Source organism: Microcaecilia unicolor, chromosome 2 (genome assembly GCF_901765095.1).
Source record: "Microcaecilia unicolor chromosome 2, aMicUni1.1, whole genome shotgun sequence".
NCBI classification, from domain to species: domain Eukaryota; kingdom Metazoa; phylum Chordata; class Amphibia; order Gymnophiona; family Siphonopidae; genus Microcaecilia; species Microcaecilia unicolor.
In genome coordinates this window covers 45,713,945-45,729,218 of record NC_044032.1, presented here as the reverse complement: position 1 = coordinate 45,729,218, position 15,274 = coordinate 45,713,945, and the positions used below count along the sequence as shown (strand labels likewise).

The following is a 15,274-nucleotide window of genomic DNA, read 5'->3' as shown; positions in this document are numbered from 1 at the left end:
CAAAGTGCACTTTGTGTGTAACTGCTGTTTTCCCACCATTTAGTTGTGTAATTGCCATTTCAGTACAGAACTTACATGACTGGCACCTAATATCAGGCGCACTATAAAGAACGAGAAGGTAAAGGGGCAATTGTATAATAAAGCATCTATAAAAATTCTCAAGTGTGTTCATTTTATAAAGGCCTTTATAAATTTCTTAACTTTGCACAAAAAAAATTTATATAGAAGATTAGGAGGCTCATTTTTTTAAACAGAAAAACATCCAAAAATGGCACAAAGCGGCAGATGGACTGTTTTTTTTTTTTCAAAAGTTATTTTTAAGACATTTTTCTAGGTGGTTTGTCTAAATCTCAAGTGGACGTGTTGGAGGTGTGTTTTGAGCAGGTCTAGGGCAGGCGTATGATTTGGACGTTTTTCTGCGACAATGGAACATTGTAAAAATGTCCAGGGTAAAAAAAAAAAAAACAACGTTTTTAGCTACACCTGTTTCAAGAATGACTAAGTGCCAAAACTGACCAGATGACCACTGGAGGGATAAAGGCATGACCACCTCTTAATGCCCCAATGGTCACTGACCCCTCCCAAAAGTGACAGTACATACCAAGCTCTATGATAGCTGCAGATCTAATGGCCTTTCCTCTTACAGCAGCAAGCAGGTCCATAAAGTAACCTACCAGTTGGTGCAACTGACTGTAAAAAAAGGGGACCCAAGTCCATATCCCATTCTAACTGGTATACTTGTGGTAGAAAGTGTGAGCACCTCAAACACCACAAAATACCTACTGAACCCACATATAGGTGACACCTGCAGTCATAAATACTATTGTAGAGGTGTACAGTTGGGTACAGTACATTTTTTGCTATTTCTGGAGAGCTTACCATACAATATAAGGGAAGGGGGCCATATCTCAAAAAAGATATAGTGGAATTAGAAAAGGTTAAAGGAAGAACGACCAAAATGATAAAGGGGATGGAACTCCTCTCGTATGATGAAAGGCTAAAGAGGATAAGGCTCTTCAGCTTGGAACAGAGATGGCTGAGGGGGGATATGATTGAGGTCAACAAAATCTTGAGTGGTGTAGAATGGGTAAAAGTGAATTGGTTTTTCACTCTTTCAAAAAAGTACAATGACCAGGGGACACTCAATGAAGTTACACAGAAATATTTTTAAAACAAATAGGAGGAAATATTTTTTTCATTTAGAGAACAGTTAAGCTCTGGAACTCACTGCCAGAGGATGTGGTAACAGCAGTTAGCATATCTGGGTTTAAAAAAGGTTTTGTTCCTGGAGGAAAAGTACATAGTCTGTCATTGATATGGACATGGTGGAAGGCACTGCTTGCCCTGGGATTAGCAGCATGGAATGTTGCTACTAATTGGGTTTCTGCTAGGTACTTATGACTTGGATTGGCCACGGAAGCAGAATACTGGGCTAGATGGACCATTGGTCTGACCCAGTATGGCTATTCTTATGTTCTACAAGCAAAACATGTTTTACATGCAGAATATGCTTTTTAAATAGGTCCTCTATGGAAAGGCATGAATAGCCAGAAGTACATTTTGGAGGGCTCCCATAGGTGGACTGAGGGGGCCCCGATACTCTCCCCTCCCCCCCTTTAACATACAGAAGTCGAAGGCTCTCCTGACAGATGATGATCTCAGATGGGCATTGGGGGGGAGGCACCTTTCCCCTATGCTGGGCGACACAAAATTTTGATACTTAGGGGCTCAGCTGTCTGTGGACTCCTTCAAGCTATATGCTTGTAATATAAGTCTAATACAATTTACCAAGCTCCGTCTAGAGGCATGAAGAACGCTACCTCTATCACTTAGGAGCAGGATAAGCTTAGTGTTTATACACGCTGAAGAACCTTCTTACAAATTACACACAGAGATCACCAGTTATTTAGTAAATTTTGGGGGGGGGGGGGGGGGGGAATAAAAAACTTAAATTGAAAGCAGACAAATTATTGGGCTCATGTTATCAGGGAGGGTTGGGCCTCCTTGATTTACAGTTATATAATCTTGCATGCAACTTGCACCATATAAGAGATTGGATTTTAGATAGCAAAATGTTCACACCAATGTGATTTGAGCAAGCATAGAGAAACCCTTTACACTTCAGCTTTCTGCTGCATGCTCACTCGCAATTGTTCCCGCCACATTTGAGAAACAGTATGCTTGTTCACCCTTTGAAAGCAGCATGGAGGAGGCTTCTGCAGATATGATGGGAAAACCCTGTTTGTAGTGATGTTCACAATAGTGGGGAACCGAGAATTTTTGCCAGGGGTGGAAATGTTACCTTTAGAAGATGGGCTAGCAAGGGCATACAGTTCATTCATAAGGTGGTGCAAGGTGATGGGACTATCCGGCCTATGGAAGAAATAGTTCAGGGACCAGCTAGAAGACAGATGGATCTATTTGCCTATAAGCAGCTAGCTCATTATGACTGTACTACGAAGAGGCAACTTGTTTGTAGGTGCTGCCTCACACCATTCAGAATTTTTTCAGGCAGAAATCCCCCGACCAGCTTCTGTTTCTGGGTTCCATAAGGTCCTTTGCTCATGTCTTCCATTAAAAGATTATAGTACCATTACTAGTTCCTGGGCTATGGAGCTGGGGATAACTTTGACAAATTAGGAATTTGTTCAACTGTTCAGTCTGACGCCTTCAATTACCTGTAGTGCCAACCTATGAGAATGTCGCTTTTGAATACTAGTAAGAGCTTATTTCTTACAGAAACGGGCTTATAGGGCCGCAGCAGTATCGACTCAAAGTTGTACTAAATGTGGGATAAGTGATATAACGCTCTCTCATTTTCTGTGGGGTTGCTCATAGATACAATCTTTTTGCTTGCAAGATTGTCATTTTTCTGGAAAATCTAATGGGAAGACAGATAGTAAGGTCCCCTTTGGGACTCCTATTAGGGAAAATATTAGTATGTGGGTCCCCTTTGGGACTCCTATTAGGGAAAATATTAGTATGTGGTTCTTTCCATAAAGGGGAAAGATTACTGTTAAGCAACGCATGTAGTGTTGTACGGAAGACAAGCCTCCCACACACTGGCACTGATGAAATGCCTTCTACAGCCTGATAACTTTAGAGGCTAGGGACGCCAGACTCACCTTTAAAAGAAAGAGATATTTTTGGACCACCAGGGAGTTATACATTCAATCCCTGCCAACTAGAATGAGGAGTACGATACTGAATGAGCTAGAATTATAGTTGAATGGGTTTGATGTCCTGCTGCCCCCTTTTGCCAACCCACAGGGGGAATGGAATGGAGGGAAAGAGGTAATTTGTTATGATGTTGGGGTTACAAACTTCAAACGAATTGTCATGAAATGTTATTGACTGGTTGTCGTAAGAGCTCTTACTGAGTTACTTTATTTGTTCAATAAAGAGAATTTTCATATCATCTAGTGCCTGAACTGTACAGCTTTCTTAACAGCTGAACTATATAGTATGCAACTAGGTCTCTAAGATATCTATTATTATTAGCAATTAGTACATTTAATTTAGCTGTTCTGTATTTATATCTACGTGAGCTACCTCAGCACTTAAAACCAAATTGGATATTCTAACATCTATGTTTTGACAACATCTTTAGAAGCTACCTCCCTCCAAACTGAGAGCTCCAGAGTAAATGTCAGCTTTCTCTCATGATTTCTATGGCATTAAAGTACTGCTGTGCTGAGGCTCCCTAAAGGCGATGAACCTTTAAGAAGCCAAAACACACTTGAACCCAAGGAATGAAGTGCCTAGGCTTCAGGTACATCAGACACAATGCCACAAGTACCCTTGAATGCAAGTCTCTGATGAAATCCATTCTGCCTTAATCTCTTTCGTGCCGATTTGAAGAACATAAAACTATTCTGCAGAGCTTAGAAGTGTTATGTGAACAGAGCAAGTTATAGATTCAAATGAATATCACCAAGTGAATAGCCATACAAATCTTGAACTAAGAACCAAATGGTCAAAAATAAAAAGCAAAATTAAAACCGAAAGAGTACATCATGAGCATGAGAAGCAGCTTCCAGATACACACAAGAAATGTGAAGATGAGAGTGAACAGCAGGTATAAGTACATACATATTGCCATACTGGGAAAGACCAAAGGTCCATCAAGCCCAGCATCCTGTTTCCAACAGTGGCCAATCCAGGTCACAAATACCTGGCAAGATCCCAAAAAGTACAAAACATTTTATACTGCTTATCCCAGAAATAGTGGATTTTCCCCAAGTCCATTTAATAACGGTCTATGGACTTTTCCTTTAGGAAGCCGTCCAAACCTTTTTTAAACTCCGCTAAGCTAACTGCCTTTACCACATTCTCTGGCAACGAATTCCAGAGTTTAATTACACGTTGAGTGAAGAAAAAGTTTCTCGGATTCGTTTTAAATTTACTACATTGCAGCTTCATTGCATGCCCCCTAATCCTAGTATTTTTGGAAAGCGTGAACAGACGCTTCACATCTACCCGTTCAACTCCACTCATTATTTTATAGACCTCTATCACATCTCCCCTCAGCTGCCTTTTCTCCAAGCTGAAGAGCCCTAGCCGCTTTAGCCTTTCCTCATAGGGAAATCGTCCCATCCCCTTTATCATTTTCGTCGCCCTTCGCTGCACCTTTTCTAATTCCACTATATCTTTTTGAGATAAGGCGACCAGAATTGAACACAATATTCGAGGTGCGGTCGCACCATGGAGCGATACAAAGGCATTATAACATCCTCATTTTTGTTTTCTATTCCTTTCCTAATAATACCCAACATTTTATTTGCTTTCTTAGCCGCAGCAGCACACTGAGCTAGTCTGAAGTAGCATTCAGTACCGTCAGATGACTCCAGCGAAATAACAGACTGCCGCATGCTTAATGGCTACAGATACATAGTACAGAATACAACTGAAAAGTCATTTATATATGGTTTTAATAAATATTGCTTTAAAGTGATTTGCTTTCCCACTATATATGTTCTTTTGTTTAAAAGGCTACTGTCCATAAATGTAGACATGTGAAACCTTATAAATATATACAGTGGTGGAAATAAGTATTTGATCCCTTGCTGATTTTGTAAGTTTGCCCACTGACAAAGACATGAGCAGCCCATAATTGAAGGGTAGGTTATTGGTAACAGTGAGAGATAGCACATCACAAATTAAATCCGGAAAATCACATTGTGGAAAGTATATGAATTTATTTGCATTCTGCAGAGGGAAATAAGTATTTAATCCCTCTGGCAAACAAGACCTAATACTTGGTGGCAAAACCCTTGTTGGCAAGCACAGCGGTCAGACGTCTTCTGTAGTTGATGATGAGGTTTGCACACATGTCAGGAGGAATTTTGGTCCACTCCTCTTTGCAGATCATCTCTAAATCATTAAGAGTTCTGGGCTGTCGCTTGGCAACTCGCAGCTTCAGCTCCCTCCATAAGTTTTCAATGGGATTAAGGTCTGGTGACTGGCTAGGCCACTCCATGACCCTAATGTGCTTCTTCCTGAGCCACTCCTTTGTTGCCTTGGCTGTATGTTTTGGGTCATTGTCGTGCTGGAAGACCCAGCCACGACCCATTTTTAAGGCCCTGGCGGAGGGAAGGAGGTTGTCACTCAGAATTGTACGGTACATGGCCCCATCCATTCTCCCATTGATGCGGTGAAGTAGTCCTGTGCCCTTAGCAGAGAAACACCCCCAAAACATAACATTTCCACCTCCATGCTTGACAGTGGGGACGGTGTTCTTTGGGTCATAGGCAGCATTTCTCTTCCTCCAAACACGGCGAGTTGAGTTCATGCCAAAGAGCTCAATTTTTGTCTCATCTGACCACAGCACCTTCTCCCAATCACTCTCGGCATCATCCAGGTGTTCACTGGCAAACTTCAGACGGACCGTCACATGTGCCTTCCGGAGCAGGGGGACCTTGCGGGCACTGCAGGATTGCAATCCGTTATGTCGTAATGTGTTACCAATGGTTTTCGTGGTGACAGTGGTCCCAGCTGCCTTGAGATCATTGACAAGTTCCCCCCTTGTAGTTGTAGGCTGATTTCTAACCTTCCTCATGATCAAGGATACCCCACGAGGTGAGATTTTGCGTGGAGCCCCAGATCTTTGTCGATTGACAGTCATTTTGTACTTCTTCCATTTTCTTACTATGGCACCAACAGTTGTCTCCTTCTCGCCCAGCGTCTTACTGATGGTTTTGTAGCCCATTCCAGCCTTGTGCAGGTGTATGATCTTGTCCCTGACATCCTTAGACAGCTCCTTGCTCTTGGCCATTTTGTAGAGGTTAGAGTCTGACTGATTCACTGAGTCTGTGGACAGGTGTCTTTCATACAGGTGACCATTGCCGACAGCTGTCTGTCATGCAGGTAACGAGTTGATTTAGAGCATCTACCTGGTCTGTAGGGGCCAGATCTCTTACTGGTTGGTGGGGGATCAAATACTTATTTCCCTCTGCAGAATGCAAATAAATTCATATACTTTCCACAATGTGATTTTCCGGATTTAATTTGTGATGTGCTATCTCTCACTGTTACCAATAACCTACCCTTCAATTATGGGCTGCTCATGTCTTTGTCAGTGGGCAAACTTACAAAATCAGCAAGGGATCAAATACTTATTTCCACCACTGTATATGCTTGTAACTTGTTATAACTGCAAAGACTAGGGGACTCTCAAGGAAGTTACATAGAAACACTTTTAAAACAAATAGGAAGAAATATTTTTTTCACTCAACGAATAGTTAAGCTCTGGAACTCTTTGCTGGAGGAGGTGGTACGAGCGGTTAGCGTATCTGGGTTTAAAAAAAGGTTTGGACAAATTCCTGGAGGAAAAGTCCATAGTCTGCTATTGAGACAGACATGGAAAGCAACTGCTTGCCCTGGGATTTGTAGTATGGAGTGTTGCCACGATTTGGGTTTCTGCCAGGTACTTGCGACCTGGCTTGGCTACTCTTTGGAAAACAGGATACTGGGCTAGATGGACCATTTGTCTGACCCAGTATGGGTACTCTTATGTTCTTATGTCTTTGATGAAAGCAAGCTAATAATCTGGCTGAATTTGAAGTTATTTAGAGGTTTTTGTGCACCACCAAGTACTATAGGATTGTGCAATTTATAAATATTTTAAAATAAATAAAATGCAGAAAATTTAGGAAACTACATAAGTCTAGAGTGAAAGAAGAAAATATGATGCACCAGTTGCTTGACAGTTAAATACTTAACAAGGAAGGACATGGCTTAAAAGTAGTTAATGACAACTACCTGGCTGATGACTTTCAAGGGCATTGAAGATTTTTCTCACTGGTCGCATAGCAGCTTCTTTGCAAACGAGCTTGATGTCAGAACCAGAGTATCCATCCGTCTCCTTGAAAAATATAAAAATTGTGTATTATTCAGACAAATACCTTATTTCATATAACATGAGGACAATGTTAACCTTCCGGAATAGGGAATCACTTAGTACTTTTAGGGCACTGCCAATCATCAGCACTTTTACTGTGAAAAATGTAGAAATAGTATAATATGAAATCCTTCTTATTTTTATATTGAATGTTTCTTTGCCTATAAAAGACAAAGGAAAGGGTAGAGCACAGACAATCCAATGGATTTGTTCCCACTTAACAGAATAAGAAGGGGAAAGGGGGCAGAGGAAGCCAATGAATTTGTTTACACTCAGTGGAATGAATGCTGAAGTTTCAAGCAGGACTGACTCATTCTCTCCTTCATGTCACTCTAGTCCAGGCCTGTCCAACTTTTTTTTGATCAAGGGCCACATTTTATATTTTGTAACTGTCATGAAACGCCTAGCCACCCACCTGGGCTTACCCCGCAGCCACTTACAAGGTCTATCCCCAGCACAGCTCCAGTCCACCTCCACCTGCTGCTTGTGCTCTACACTAGCACCCTCCTCACACCAACTGGGTCACAACCGCCTCTGGGTAAGCCTCCCACTCTCCAATTATCCCCAGTAATTTCTAGGTTACTGAAGCCACACTCCCAGTGGTCCCACATTCCCAAGAAAGCATTCACAGACCCAATACACAAAGCAGTCCGGACAGGCAGAACAAACAAACAAATATGTTTATTCTCAGGACTTGGAACAGTGGACAAAAAATGTGGAATTAGCAAACAGTAACAAGTAACTGAAAAATGGATCAATTAGAAAACTAACTAAACATTTGCATACTTCCTAGAAAGTACCTGGGGAAATCAGGACATATATAGCTGTTCACCAGTTATCAAATACAACTGTTTTTTAAAGGGCTTTAGCAAAGAGCTCTCTCTCTCTCTCTCTGCTCCCGGGCTGAAACAGAAGCAACAGCCAACATCTACTGGGTAATTTCAAACTCCAGGCCAATCAGAGCCCAGAACAGTCAAGTTTCAAATAAAACTGGTTACATCACTACAGGCACTTCCTATTATCTGTGTGCCAACTAAAAGAAAGAGAAGTCTGTCCTCTAACAGCTTTAAGCATAAACATGCACCATCTGCTGGCCAAACAGGAGAAATACACTTCAGACATATCTAAGACAGGAAAACATCCAATTTTCACAGGCTTAACACACACTGTTTCTTCACAATAACATGTGGTGGGCCAAAATGTACATGCACTCACTCTCTTGTGTAACCCCTTCATCATTCACCCAATCTCTCTTTTTCTCTCATATACCCCCCCCCCCCCCCCCCCCACACACACACCTTCACTCAATCTCTTTTTCTTTCAGATAGATTCAGCTTGTGTTTTTGGCTAGCAGTGCTGCTGGATTTGGCTGCCAAGTAGGCAGCATGGTTCACAGCACGCTAGGTGTCACATGGCCAATTGGTATAAAATAAGACACACAGAATTTAAAGCATGCTAATTCTGTTAGCGTATACCAAGCTTTAGTAACAGAGCCCCTTAATAAATTTTACTTCTTCCACTTGAAGTTAACAGTCCAAGATAATAACTGATAATAAAACAGTACTCACAAAAACACTAAAAATAATTTTATGGAACTGCAGCTTTTGCCAAGGATAATCTTAATTGGCTGTCCTGACATGTAAAATGTATCTTATAAAAAAGTCAATCAGCAGCTAGAAGACACATCTGTACTTATGGTCAAGTATAAATATTTTCCAATATATTGTCTTGTCTCCATTTTACAATTAATCATTAGTGTATTCAATTATCTTTGAATAAACTAGGAAACTGCAACATTTGTTTTGGGGTTTTTTTTTGCTAATTTATTCAGCGATCCAAGTAAAGTTTACCCCTACTCCTTTCTGGATAATGCTGTCAGGAAAATTTAAAGCTTAAAGGCACTGTGCACCTTCATTTGCAGAAATGTATTTTTCCCTCCTTAATTGCCTGCACCTCACTCTACAGTTTCTCAGCAATGGTACTCTAGTCAAGGAACAGCAGACCTTAGATGATCATGCATGTGCCAGATGTTAAGTGCTATTGTTGAATTATGCACAGGGCATCCTCACAAGGGTAGAATATTGTCTAACAATTTCCCTAGACCAAGCCAAGAAAAGATCAGACTCCAGTCCAGAAACCAAATGTGATTTCCAGTCCTGGACTATCTCCATTATTTTATTTGTTCAAAATCAGAGCAATGTTCAAACAAGAGTAGACAAGGTACTTTTGCCCATGAGAGGAGGCGCTAAAAATATTCTTGAAACGCTTACAACTGAGGGGCCTCATAGATGGGGCCAATAAAATTGTGACCTTTTCTCTTCTGGACAGGCAGTTGCAAACAGGAACAAAATGGGCTGTTGTGGTGCACCCTCTCCTGAAAACGAATGTCCATGACATCCCTTTTCTGTGTAAACTTAAAGAACGGTCTGCAGACAGCTCAACAACTGGCTAGAAGAAAACTGGCTAGATCTGCATCAATCCAGATTTAGACTTGGGCATGTAACAGTATACAGTTCTCATATCCTGGCTAAATCTCTACAGAAACTGTGATAGGGATTTACCCAGATATTATTGCCATTGAATTTCTCAGCAGCTTTAAACACTGTGGACCTCAACGTTTAGCATGGTTGGCAAAAACAGGTAAAGGAATCAAGGGTAAAAGGTCATAGATTTGGTATACCACTTTTGTTTGGTACAACCAAAGTGGCTTACATTTATTAAATGCAGGTATTTTCTCTGTCCCTAGTGGGCTCACAATCTAAGTTTTGTACCCGTGGCAATGGAGGGTTAAGTGACTTGCCCAGGATCACAAGGAGTCACAGAGGGAACTGAACCTAGTTCACTAGGTTCTCACACCACTGCACTAACCATTCGGCTACTCCTCACTTGGTGACATAGATAGTATATCTGTGGTTTAAATCCTAAGTCAATTCTGATCAGCAAAACCTCATTATTGGCACTGATCATCAAGGCACTAAAAGGATCCATATTGTCACCTCAAGGCTTTAGCTAAGCTATTGCAGTTGATGGGCTCAAAATTCTATATCTATACCAATGATACACAGCTACTCATATCCAGCTTTGAGTTAATTGACAGCCTATTTAACAGCAACTCAAGAATAGGCAAAAACACACACACATACAAAAAAACAACCCCCCCCCTCCCCAAAGGCACTACTAACAACAACAAACTATCTGAACTCAAGTAAAACAGATTATGTGGTTCCTAATATGCATGGCCATGTGACATCAAAATCTTTTGAGAACTATGAACTCACTCTAAAATTACAGGAATATTGCTGGGCTTATCACTTATTTTGATTCTGCAAAATCAAGCAATCTTTAGAAACTGCTTCTATCATTCATAACAATTATGAGAGCTCTCTCCATACATTGAGATGATGAATCTGATTACAGTGATCCATGCCAGGTAGGCTACTGTAAAGCAGTGTGCATTGGTCGAACAACAAAATTTGCAGAGAAGAACATGCATGAGTCTGCGCATCCCCACACCCCTAGCGAAGATCTGGATGCTATAGTAAAGAAGTCATATGCACGCCCCTGGCCAGATATTTTCTACACTCCAGCTGCTTGCTGGCCAGCTGGCGAAGCTCTGCAGCCTGCTCCTGTGGGAGGGTATCTAGAAACATAGAAACATGATGGCAGATAAAGGCCAAATGGCCCATCCAGTCCGTCCATCCTCCATAACCCTTAACTCCTCCTTTTCCTAAGGGATCCCACATTCTTAAACTCTGACACAGTCCTCATCTCCACAATCTCCACCGGGAGGCCATTCCACGCTTCCATCACCCTTTCCATAAATAAATACTTTCTTAGATTCCTCCTAAGCCTATTTCCTGTTAACTTCATTGTATGCCCCCTCATTCCAGAGTTTTCCTTCATTTGAAAAAGGCTTTTTTCCTATACATTAATGCCCCTGAGATGTTTAAATGTTTCTATCATATCTCCTCTTTCCCTCCTTTCTTCCAGCGTATATATGTTGAGGTTCATAAGCCTGTCCTTATATGTTTTATGTCAAAGAGCGCTTACCAATTTTGTAGCCACTCTCTGAACCAACTGCATCCTGTTTATATCTTTCCAAAGCTGCGGTCTCCAGAACTGCACACAATAATTTAAAAGGGGCCTTCACCAGAGACTTATACAAGAGCACCACCACCTCTTTCTTTCTGCTGGTCATCAGTCTCCTTATGCACCCAAGCATCCTTCTGGCTTTGACCGTTGCTTTTTCTACCTGTCTGGCGACTTTAAGGTCATCAGACACAATCAACCCCAAGTCTCGCTCTTCCTTTGTACACAGAAGCACTCTGAATCTTGTGACCCAAGTTCATGACCCTGCATTTTTTAGCATTAACTTTTAGTTGCCAAATATTGGACCGTTCCTCAAGTTTCGCTAAGTCCTTCCTCATGTCATCCACACCCTCCAGGGTGTCCACTCTTGTGCAGAGTTTGGTTATCATCTGCAAAGAGACAAACCTTACCAGACAGTCCTTCCACAATATCACTCACAAAGATATTAAAAGAGCCAGCCCTAGGACCGATCCCTGCGGTACTCCACTGATAACATTCTTATATTCAGAGCACACTCCATTTACCACTACCTTCTGTTTCCTTTCATTCAACCAATTTTTAACCCAGTCAGTTACTCTAGGTCCCATACTGAGGGAGCTCAGTTTATTTATGAGTCACCTGTGCGGAACCGTGTCAAAGGCCTTGCTGAAATCCAAATACACCACATCCAGAGCCCCTCCCACGTCCAAATGTTTGGTCACCCAGTAGAAAAAAATCAATCACATTCGTCTGACACGACCTGCCTCTAGAGAAGCCATGCTGCGTCGGGTCCTGCATTCCATTCAATTCGAGAAACCTTACAATTCTCCTCTTTAGAAGCGTTTTCATTAGTTTACTCACCATCGAAGTTAGATTGATCTGTAATTCCCAACCTCATCCTTACTTCCATTCTTGTGCAAAGGGACCACCTCCACCCTTCTCCAGTCCTTCGGGACCACACCAGACTCTAAGGAAGCATTGAAGAAGTCAGTCAGCAGAGCCGCCAGAACTTCTCCGAGTTCCTTGAGTACCCTTGGATGTATCCCATCAGGCCCCATCCCTTTGTCTACTTTTAGTTTAGCTAGCTCCTCACGAACACTGTCCTCCGAGAAAGGGTCTTGGTCTATCATACATCCATCCCCTTTTGAAGTTTGTTTTCTGTGGTCCTACCCCTGGCCTTTCATCTGTGAACACAGAACAGAAAAAACTGTTAAGCAGTTCAGATTATCCTTATCAGCTTCCACATATTCCTCCCCTTCTTCTGCTTTGAGCCTCGCAATGCTATTTTGGCATTTCCTCCTGTCGCTTACATATCTGAAAAACGTCTTATCCCCCAATTTTACAGTATTAGCTATCTTTTCTTCCATTTGCCTCTTCACTTTCCTGACAGCTTTTCCAGCGTCTCTTAGCTAATCCAGGTATTCTCGCCTGTCTTCTTCTTTCTGAGTCATCTTATATCATATGAAGGTAACCTCCTTTTCTTTACCTTTTCAGCTACTAAGTTCTACTAAGTTCGAGAACCAGAACTGCCTTCTTTTCCTCTTTCCTTTATGTAATTTATTAACATAAATGTTAGTTGCCTTTAAAATAGCTCCTTTCAGTCTTCTCCACTGCTGTTCTACTTCCTTCAGCTGTTCCCATCCTGCTAACTCTTGCTTGAGAAATTCCCCCATCTCAGCAAAGTTAGTTCTTTTGAAATAAACAGAAAAGAGATTCCATGCCCTCCCTGGGTAGGCTTGAAACACCAACCTTTCAGTTAACAGCGGATCGAGCTAATCGACTGAGCCACAGAGACATCTTGTGGAAGATTTAGTATACTGCAGACCGGAGACTGCAAGTAAAGAACATAAGAATAGACATACTGGGTCAGACCAATCGTCCATCGAGACCAGTATTCTGCTTTCCACCGTGGCTAATCCTGGTCACAAGTACCTGGAAGAAACCCAATTAGCAGCAACATTCCATGCTACCAATCCCAGGACAAGCAGCGGCTTCTCCCATGTCCATCTCAATAACAGACTACGGACTTTTCCTCTAGGTTCAAACCTTTTTTAAACCCAGATAAGCTAACCATTATTAACACATCATCCAAAGCAAGCTCCACAGCTTAACTATTCTCTGAGTGAAAAAATATTTCCATGCAATTTCATTGAGTGTCCCTTCGTGTTTATACTTTTTGAAAGAGTGAAAAATCGAAGGAACCCAATTAGTAGCAACATTCCATGTTACCAATCCCAGGGCAAGCAGCGGCTTTCTCCCATGTCCATCTCAATAACAGACTACGGACTTTTCCTCTAGGTTCAAACCTTTTTTAAACCCAGATAAGCTAACCATTATTAAGACATCATCCGAAGCAAGATCCAGAGCTTAACTATTCTCCGAGTGAAAAAATATTTCCATGCAATTTCATTGAGTGTCCCTTCGTTTTTATACTTTTTGAAAGAGTGAAAAATCAATTCACCTTTACCTGTTCTACATCACTCAGGATTTTATAGACCTCAATCATATCTTCCCTCAGCTGTCTCTTTTCCAACCTGAAGAGCCCTAACCTCTTTAGCCTTTTCTGGTATGGGAGGAGTTCCATCCCCTTTGTCATTTTGGTCGCTCTTCTTGAACCTTTTCCAATTACGTAATTTGAGATATGGTGACCAGAATTGGACGCAGTAGTCAAGGTGAGGTCGTACCATACAGTGATACAGAGGCATTATAATATTCTTGGTCTTATTTTGCATCCCTTTCCTAATAATTCCTAGCATCCTGTTTGCTTTTTTGGCTGCTGCCGCACGTTGAACAGAAGATTTCAGCGTATCGTCTGAGTAACACCTAGATCTTTTTCTTCAGGGCTGACTCCTAAGGTGGACCCTAGCATTGGGTAACTATAATTTGGATTATTCTTCCCAATGTGCATCATTTTGTATTTGTCCACATTAAATTTCATCTGCCATTTGTATGCCTAGTCTTCCAGTTACCTAAGGTCTTCCTACAGTTTTTCACAGTCCACATGTGTTTTGACAACTTTGAATAGTTTTGTGTCATCCACAAATTTAATCACCTCACTCATCATTCCGATTTCCATATCATTTATAAATATGTTAAATAGCACCGGTTCCAGTACAGATCCCTACGGCACTACACTATTCACCCTCCTCCATCAAGAAAAATGGCCATTTCTGAGAAGTTCTGAGAGTAGAGAACATTTCTCTGGTAAGAACATTATTTTGCTTAGTGCTTTGGGAACTTAAAGATTGGGGTTTAAAGGAGGAATTGTAGGTTAGTGATAGGCAGAATAAAAATATAAAAAAAAGCAAACTTTACCAACTAATCTCCATGCACTATCCCCCTTAGGTTCAAAACACAAACTTTGTAACTAAGCATTAACAGATAGTCTCTAGAATGCACAGAAGGATCTAGTTCAGTCTTCAATCCCACCCACCCACAACTTCCACCCACCCCTAGCACAACTCTTCATTTACAGTCAGTTATTCTACTCAGGATAACAAGCAAGGAGTGCTCGTACAGAGTTAATTACATTTCATTACTTTAAAAGAAGAAAACACTAAATAAATCACAAAATATACCATATAAGCTAAAAAAAAAATGTATATTAGACTAATATCATTAATACTTTAGCACGTTTTAAATTATTGAAAAACTCAAAAATACTAAGAAAGAGACAGCGGTCCAGCAGCAAGAGGGGTGCTATCCAGTCTTTTGCATTGAGTGTCACGTGTATGATTATCTCCCAGTTGGTGAGCGGTTATATATGTGTTACCAATGCAAAGAGCTCCTAGCTCTCAGAGAATGGGT

General features: G+C 41.3%; 1 protein-coding gene across 1 annotated transcript in view; it reads right to left on the bottom strand.

Moving 5' to 3' along the window:
- The window catches only part of KATNAL2 (katanin catalytic subunit A1 like 2), a 159,727-nt gene that overhangs the window by 1,818 nt on the left and 142,635 nt on the right, over nucleotides 1-15,274 (bottom strand). Inside the window, exon 15 of the mRNA XM_030192914.1 lies at nucleotides 7,261-7,363. Within this exon, the coding sequence (XP_030048774.1) occupies nucleotides 7,261-7,363 (103 nt within the window). The remainder of the gene's footprint in view (nucleotides 1-7,260; nucleotides 7,364-15,274) is intronic.